An 8,660-nucleotide genomic window follows, 5' to 3' on the forward strand; every position below is an offset into this window, starting at 1 on the left:
AAAGATCTCATTTCTCGATCAAGTTAATAACCCTGTTTCCATCTTGCCTTGTCCCTGCACCCTGCTGAGCTGCAGCGGCACCAGCAGAGCCAAGGCAGAGGGTGAAGCCTTTTGCGCTGCAGCTGCATTTCATAGCGATTCGTAGCCACCGCCCGGGGGTTCCTGTCAGACAGGGCAGGGGCCCTCTGCGAGATGTCAAGACATGACTGGTATCATCTTATGATCATTATTATCATTTTACGATACCAGTATGTGATTCCAAAATCCACGGGGAGATGGGGCCAAAGTGAAACCAGCCTGTTGGCGAGTCCCTTCTCTTCCGAAATCTGGAGCTGAAATGTCCATTTTGTGCTGTTCCCATGAAGGCCCCAAGTCCGTGTGTGCCACAGGCAGGCAGCAAACCCGATCCTTTCCCTCCTTCTTAGGGAGGGCTACAACAACCCCCCGGTATCTGGCGAGAACCTGATCGGGCTCAGCAGGGCCCGTCGGCCGCACAACGCTATCTTTGTGAACTTTGATGATAAAGAAATCCCAGCCAAACCCCTGGATGCTGCTGTGCAGACCTGGAAGAAAGTGTGCACCAATCCTGTGGATAAGAAGGTGGAGGAAGAGCTGAGAAAGGTACATGCTTATCCCTGAGCTGGGCTGAGCACTATGCTGCAACTTGCTGGGTGGGGAACAACTGCATGCAGCCGTTTTCTCTGACCTCCCCAAAAGTTCTTGGTGATCATAACAGGCTTGCACAGTTTGGTTCAATTATGCAAGTCAAGATTTGAATCTGTCTTTGCAGCCGACTCACGTTGAGTTCCTTTCTGTGCCACTAGTTCTTACATGTCTGTTCTGGTAGCTCATACTGAGGGCCAAAGGCCATGACTCAGAGGAAAGTCCTTTTGGAAAGCTGAACTGCCATCGGTCACCCGCCTCCCACTGTTCCATGGTTGTTTATCTGTTATTTTAGCTCTTTGAAGTCCGTCCTGTCTGGTCTCGGAATGCAGTAAAAGCCAATATCAGTGTCCACCCAGACAAGCTGAAACTTCTGTTGCCGTATTTGGCCTATTACATGGTGAGTCTGTCCATCGGTCCATGTGCCTCTCTGGGGCTGGAGCGAGGGAGCATCAGCTCCTGGTTCTTGAAGACTGTCTCTGAGCTCCTACTGCTAAGTACCTGAGCTTAATGTTACACAAAGAGAGAAGGGCAGCCTTGCTCTTGAACTTCTCTTCAGAAGCTGTGGAGGATTTGGTACCTGTTCGCTCTGTTGGTTGTAACTGGCACTGCAGGTCAGTCAGACACCCAAACTGACTGTCCATCTGGCCCTGGGAGCGGAGTGTTTCCAACCAAACAATTTAGTATCACCTTGCAAGTTAGTTTGTAAAAGCACACATACGTTTGCTCTGATGTAATGATTGTTCAAGTTTCAGTATTTAAACACTGGCACAGTAAGTGAGGAAAGAGCTGGTAAAAAATATAGTGTTTGAGCAATGAGGGGAGTACTAGAATGTTCTAAGAACTGTCCTGAAGGAACTGCAGCACTGTACTGGCCTTTTGTAACCATCTTTCCCCGTGTGTGTTTATGCAGTTAACAGGTCCTTGGAGAAGCTTATGGGTTAGGTTTGGGTATGATCCCAGAAAACACCCTGAAGCAAAGATCTATCAAGTACTGGACTTCCGAATCCGCTGTGGAATGAAATATGGTAAAAGGGCCCAACCCACAGAGACGCTCTCTCTGCTTTCTGGTTACTCCTGGTAGTACTCTTCTTTTTACTTGTTTTTCAATTCTTTTCCCGTATTTCTGCTCTGATGGAGGTGACACCTTTTGAGCTCGTGGCTTACCATAGTTCTTCTGCAAACCCCTGTATTTCACAGTCTGTCCTCGTTTGGCACATTCCCGACTGGGTGCACAGCTGGCTGACTGCCCTCCTCTGGGTGTTCAAAACCTGAGTGGATGCAGCAAACCATCTTCCCTCTCGCTCAGGGTTGGTGCTGAGCAGTAGATTCTGTTGCTTACAGGCGTCACCGTGAGATCCCATCTCCCTCATTCCAAGTCAAGGAGTTCTCTTGATCTGATAGGTTTCCTCTCCCCAGATGGCTATAACCAGCACGTCCCAAAGACCAGCCAGCCTTTCACACAGCAGCCCAGCTTTTCTGTTCCTGAGCCAGGGTGTTCTGCAGGGTGCCTGCCCTCTGTTCATGATGGGTTTTCTTTTTTTTCACCCCCAGGTTATGCCCCTAACGATATGCCTGTGAAAGCAAAACGCAGCACCTATAACTACAGCCTGCCCATCACTGTCAAGAAGCCAGGTATGCTGTGTTCACCCCACCCTGGTCACAGGTGGTGAAGGGCCTTCGGTGTTCTAGCTAAGCCAGAGTTGTTCTCTTAGCTTTGTCAAGGGAGAATAGAAAAGGTTAAAATTATGACCAAACGTGCGGAGGAAAAAGGTGCCAAACTCACCCCCTTGCCCACCACAGTGCAGTAACCTCTCTGAAGAATGAGCCACACATGGAGCTGCTGGGTTGGTCTGGACTTTGCTGGCCAGCTGTCTATGTTTAGCCCTTATCCAGGGCTAAACTGTAGCAGTTGCTCTGTCACCCTATTACTGCTCCCCAGCTGGAAAGGGGAACCAGGGAAAGGGAGGGGAGTCTTGTGAGTTGGAATGAATGCATTTAATCAAACAGCAAAACTACCATTAATGCTAATACCAATATAAAGAACACAAAGATATACTCAGCCCAGTGAACGTATGGTGGTCACAATAGATGGGCAGGTAGTTCCCTGAAGCAGAATGATGAGCAAGCCCCTCCAGGCATGAGGAGAAGGAAGAGCAAGGGAAGACCCTCACCCTAGCAAGCTTCGTCTTTTATGCTGAACGTGATGTTTCTGGTGTGGGATGCACCTGTAGCCAGCTCGAGCAGCTGCTTTGGCTTTTGCCCCTCCCAGCTTAAGTCCTGACTGACTCAAAACTGGTAACAGCCTGCAGCTACCGCTGGCCTGGGATTCTATCCCAGTGAAACCAAGACACCAGCAAAGCTGAATCATCGTAGAGAAGTAGCATTACCATGCTTTGGGGTGAAAGATCCCTCATGAGGACTCTTTTTTTTGTCTTTCAGTAAGTCATACAGTACATGACCTGAAACAGGGGCTTGGTCCATCCGGTGCGGCCGGTGCGAAGAAGCCTGCCTCCAGCAAGTACAAACTGAAGGTGAGCATTGCTCTCTCTAACCAGAATCTTCAGACAGCTTAGTGAAAAGGAGCATTTCCTGTCCTGTCAGATACTGTGGACAGAGCTGCAGTTTGGAGGGATGAGGAGTGTTTTCTGCACAGCCGTGCTGTTGTGACTGTAGCTGCAGCAAAATGCTGCTGCATCCCACACTCAGCTTTAGCTCCTGACACATGCAGGCCTATGCCTTGGAACTTTGGTGGGGGAAGTGCCTTGTTCTAGAAGTAGCCCATTTTCTCTTAACCCAGAGTTGTCCTGTTACACCATAAAATGCACATTAATCCTCTCCATCGTTCCTCCTCTTAGGAATCCGTCTACATTTTCCAAGAAGGAGCCTTACCCCCTTACCGGCAGATGTTCTACCAGCTCTGCGACTTGAATGTGGACAGGTACTGCATACCGGCAGCTGAGCTTTCTGTTGGAGCTAGAGGTCAAACCCTAGTGTTGATACCGCTCCATTCCCCTCTCTCTCTCCTTGACCAGAAACAGACTTCTCACACCTGAACCTCCTTTCCCACGTGACAATTACCTGAATAACTAATCACGCGGTTTCAGTGCAGTGGGAGCTGCAGTCAGTCTCACTCGAAGTCTACATCTCAATGGAGAAGACTAACGGTTCCTTCTCTTTTGGTGCTTTTTAGCCTACAGAAAATCATCCACCGGAATGACGGCACCGAGTCGGAATGTACAGAACGGGATGGGTGGTGCCTTCCAAAGACAAGCGATGATCTGCGAGATACCATGTCTCTGATGATAAAGCAGATAATCAGATCCACAAGACCTGGTAAGGATGCTCTGCACATCACAGCGTATTGCTGCCTTCCCGCCTCCTGCTACCATGTTCTGCCACCCTCCCGATGGTGTGGCGGTGTGGGCTGAATAAGGATGTTGCAGTCAGCACTGGGGCAGTAGTCTTCCTTCGTTTGCCTCCTCCTTTGTGCCACATCTGGTGTTCTTTGTGTTCTAACTCATGAGAGCTGAGGCGGTTATCCTACAGCGTGAATGTGGGTTGGGATTAGGGAAGGCTGGGAGTAAGGGTTTTGTTTTATCTTCCCAGTATCATGGCCTTCAGGTTTTAAATGTCTTTGCACAGCAGTAATCAAGATCTTTATGTTACCGATGTGTCTGTGGGTGGTACTTTATGTTTTATTGATGTTATTAATTGAATAAGAAGTGGGGAGATGATTTTTCCATGATGCTGGGCCAAAGCATCTGAACTGGGTCACAATCAGCTGGGAGGGGAGGCACAGCACCACAGATCCACTGCTGCTCTGCCATTGTTCCTGGAGGATGAAAACAGATTCCTTTGGGCTTGATCAGATTCTATTAAGATGTGCAACAGTAGCTGTGCCCCCGGCTTCTGCCTTCCCCTCACAGGGTGTGTGAATGCTACTGCAAATGCCCCCAGGTTTCACTGAGAGGCATCACAATGTTTGTCTTTCTTCCCAATTAAGCTCTGTTCTCAAATACAACAAGCAGCGAAGATGGCAAAGAGCAGCTGGCATATGAGTCTGGAGAAGATGAAGATGACGAAGAGGAGGAGGAAGAGGACTTCAAGCCTTCTGATGGGAGTGAAAATGAAATGGAGACAGAAATTCTGGACTATGTGTGAACTCAGGGAATAATCTGGCTGCTGTTGGACACAATCATTTCTGTTCTTGTTCCTTGAGTGCTGAGGGTTCAGCCACTGTACCCAGGATGTGGGAAATCAGAACTTGCACTAAGATGCTGATGACTGGTCTGCACTGCTGATGGTCTCCTTCCTGGTGTTAGGAGCCAGTGCCTACAGTTTCAGAATCACTGGCTAATAAGCCCTGAAACAACCTCAGCAAACACCCAAGATAGAGCCCAGAATCCAAACCAGCTGGTGACACACCAGAAAAGAGGAGAAGTTGCATCCCCAAATCTCTCCGTGTGTGGGAAGTCACCACCACCACGTTGGTGGCCGTGTGGAAAACAGCAAAGGCGCCCGAGTTGGTGCTGGGGGAGCCCTCCAGTGCTGCTGGAGTCCCTAAGGCAGGTGCTGCCCTTCTGCTTGTCTCAGGGGAACGAAAATACAGTGCCATGACTTGAACATCAAGCCTTGCTGGTGAGCGTGGAAATAAAGGCGGCAGGAAAACACAGTCCATGGCACTCCCTTCTGCGGGATGAGGTGTGTGTTCTCTCTGCTGATGCATTCCTTGGTTCTGTTCTGAGTTCCCCTGTATTCTCAGTGCCCTGTTCCACTGCACTAAGAGAAAGGAGAGCTGCAGGGGACATACGCTGCTGGCTACAAACATGTGCTCAGGTGTTAGCAGGCACCAAGAATAAACACTCCGAGAAATGCGAGGAGAAACTGCTGCAGCCCAGCCAGAAATGTCCTGTGCCAGAGTTCGCTTCTTTCCCAGCCAATTTCAAAACTCCTCTGTCTGGGAAGATGGGAGTGACATGGATGTTTAATTCTTCCTGAGCAAGTAATGGCACTACCAGCCCCATCTGTTTGGTATGATCATTTCCAAAAGCTCAGGCTTTCAACTGATCTCTGTAGCCAAAGGCACAGAGGAATTCTGGATAGTGCAGCTGCATCTTCAGTCCCCACACGCAGCATCTGACCGTGCTGGTACTCTCCACTGATGTCTGTGCAAGTATAAAATAGAAAACCAACGAGCTGGGAAACGATGCCTCCAACCAAGGCAGAGTGTCTCACGGCACAAGGACCAGCCACTGCCTATATCTAAAGGAGTAAAACCAGTAAGTCGGATGTTGCATTTATGGAACTGGAACACACGACAGTCCCACCAACTTGTGGGTTCCAGTGAAGGGGGTTTGTTTGAAAACAGGAACTAGTCCCTCAAACAAAAAGTCTGATCTTAGTTCAGACACAAAGTACAGCTCAACTCCGCAGAGCTGAGCGTGCCTCTCAACTCTCAACAAGTGCTGCCTCCTTCCCAGTCAGGTCCCCTCTCTCTAGGAATGTGCTGGCATTTTGGGGAATGAGGATGGGACAAACCGCGCCTTGGGGCAGAGACATTTGAGCATCAGTATTTTATTGCAAAGACTAATTACATTGTTGTGTACAGTCACACCGGGCAGTGTGCTCCTTCATTGAAGTGGTACAAAATACATATGGTACAGCCAGTCCCTCTGGTGATGCTGGGCTGCTGGGGGACACCGGCAGGAGGAGGACGGCAGGGGCCAGAGGGGCCGCAGGGTGGATAGGAGCAGAGGGAAGGTGCTGGTGCCCAGGGGCTGGGCTTTGGGCAGGGTGGGAGGCAGGAGGCTACCCCTGCGTCAGGGAGCCTGAGGCTCCCATCATGTGCAGCGATGGGCGATGCCACCCGAGCAGATACGGGGCTGGGAGAGCTCAGTGCCAGCCATGCTCACACCTGAGCAGCCTCTTCACCTCCTGGTGCCAGGGACCTGCAGCCCAGCTCCTGCCACCAGTCCCAGCCCCTCTCCTGGATCTGGGGAAGGGGCTGCACCCGCCCGGCAGCACGGACAGGCAGGAATAGGAAAGATGTGCTGGAAGGAAGTGAAGTGCTTAACAAAAGAGACGGAACCAGGAACAGAGAAAGGTCCCCCTTCAGTTAGTGTTTCCTACAGTGATTAAAACAAGCATCTCTGCCCCTGCTCGAGCAACAAGTGGTAGAGAAACAAGGGAGGGGGTGGCCAGCAGGATCTGTGGCCTAGGAGCACGGTAGAGCAATACTGGTGCCACCAACATCCCTTCCAGCAGCCTTAAAACACCAGGGTGGGGAGAGGAGGGGGACTGGGCTGTGGGGTGGGGGGAGGCTGGATTAGTAAAATGTACAAGTTCATCTCTTCTATTTACAACCAATAAATATTGAAAAAAAAATTCAGTAAACTCTTGTTTTATACAAAAAAAGTCTCATTGCTGCTTCTCCCATGGTCAGTGTTTGAAAAAGTCCGGTTAAAGCCCAAGGTGAGTGGCACTTTCTGTGGGTCGGGTGGCAGGAGCCGAGGCACCCAGCACACCCTGAGCTCTCTGGCTCCTCGCCTACCCGTGCAGACCCATGGTCTCTATTTACACAAGTTCGGACAGAAATCTGCTCTCCTCCTCCTCCTCCTCGTTAGGCTGGCAGCACTGGGGGCACGGCCCAAAGCTTCCCCCCCATGGTAGAAGAGACACTGGCGTTTGATCTTTGGTGCAAGTTTGAACGCGGGCCGTCAAAGTCCAGCTGGAGGAGGCGCTGAATGGGGGAGAGGAGCAAGACCATGCCGGCTTCCAACTGTCGAGAGCACGAGGTGCCCGCTCCATCACGGCACGGACACAGCCCTCCAGAGGGCTCTGAGCACCGGTCTGGGGCCCCATCCTTCCCAGCTGGCCTCCCAGCCCCAGATGTCTGTGGTTCCCAAGGGAAGGACAGGCAGAGATGTGTGGTGGCGGCAATGCCAGTTATCCCAGGGAGGAAGGATGTGGAGGTAAAAGAACGCCAGGAAAAGCTGGGAGGAAGAGCACCCCACCGTGTGGGAGGCTTTGCAGCCCCAGGGTGATGGCTCCTGCTCTGCTCCTTGCAAACGGCCCCTCCGTGAGTCACCGCTCCCCGGCTCGCTTGGACACAAGGCACCTATGGCAGAGGCGGGCTCCAGCTCTGGGCTGGCCGGCGGCTGGACTAGTGTCGCACCGTGGAAGGTTAAAAAAAAATTAAAGAGAGATCCCCCCCTGTTGCCTTCCTGTGTAGAAAAAAAAGACCTGATTGAAACGGGGGCTTGTGCGGAGAGATGCGGAGGCGGACACCGGTTGCTGCAGCGCCCCGGCTCTCGGTGCAGGAGGGGGATGCGCGGCTGTTCCCCACGGGTGAGGGTCACTCCTCTCGCCATGCCAGGCGGCACAAGGACTGGCCGCAGCCAAGCCCGGAGCAGCCAGCCCCCAAGGCCCCGTTGGTGATGGGTGGCAGTGGGGCTGAGGCTAGAAGATGCCTTTGGCGATCTTCAGGCCTTTCTGCTTCATCCTGGGCAGGGTGGAGCTAGAGCCATGCTTGATTTTCACCCCCTTGGAGAATCCCCGCTTCTTGAGCACAAAGTCGTAGTTGGCGGCGGAGTTCATGGCGTAGAAGACGTTGGCGTTGTCGGGGATCTTCAACTCTGCAAGTGACCAAGGATGGGGGTCAGAAAAGGGCCCAGAGTGGGACAAAGAGTTGCCCCACATGCTGGGACTCCTCTTGCTGACACCTCCCAGCCCAGCCCCGACCCGGTGATGGGGGCTGTCTGGGGACGCAGCCCTCAGGAAAGCCCCCCCACCCCAGCACAAACCTCTCTCCTCCGAGATGATCTGAACGAGCTCATAGTCTTCAGGCCGGTCCCCGTCCAAGTTGTGTTTGGCCATGGCCTTGCGAATAACAACTGGGGTCTTATCCTGGCTCGTCACCTGTGAGCACAGAGTGTTACTAACCTGAGGTGTGCAACACGCCGCAAAGCCTCCCAGCACCATCACCAAGACGGGCC

The 8,660-nt window shown here is 52.0% G+C and overlaps 2 protein-coding genes across 2 annotated transcripts in view; one reads left to right on the plus strand and one right to left on the minus strand.

Moving 5' to 3' along the window:
* Positions 1-425: 425 nt before the first annotated feature.
* GTF3C5 (general transcription factor IIIC, polypeptide 5, 63kDa) lies at positions 426-4,827 on the plus strand (the record flags this gene model as incomplete). Its single annotated transcript, XM_010139328.1, has 8 exons — positions 426-621; positions 959-1,063; positions 1,577-1,691; positions 2,218-2,329; positions 3,110-3,197; positions 3,522-3,604; positions 3,857-3,999; positions 4,670-4,827. Coding segments are annotated over 8 exons (1,000 nt in total), but the record flags the coding sequence as incomplete, so codon positions are not given.
* Positions 4,828-8,124: 3,297 nt separating this feature from the next.
* Positions 8,125-8,660, minus strand: part of RALGDS (ral guanine nucleotide dissociation stimulator) — a gene marked incomplete at its 5' end in the record, with an annotated part of 7,303 nt that continues 6,767 nt past the window's right edge. The window contains 2 exons of the mRNA XM_010139329.1: positions 8,125-8,300; positions 8,469-8,583. Of these exons, the coding sequence (XP_010137631.1) occupies positions 8,125-8,300; positions 8,469-8,583 (291 nt within the window). The remainder of the gene's footprint in view (positions 8,301-8,468; positions 8,584-8,660) is intronic.

The sequence above is a fragment of the Buceros rhinoceros genome, unplaced genomic scaffold (assembly GCF_000710305.1).
Source record: "Buceros rhinoceros silvestris isolate BGI_N320 unplaced genomic scaffold, ASM71030v1 scaffold13257, whole genome shotgun sequence".
In the NCBI taxonomy this organism is placed as follows: domain Eukaryota; kingdom Metazoa; phylum Chordata; class Aves; order Bucerotiformes; family Bucerotidae; genus Buceros; species Buceros rhinoceros.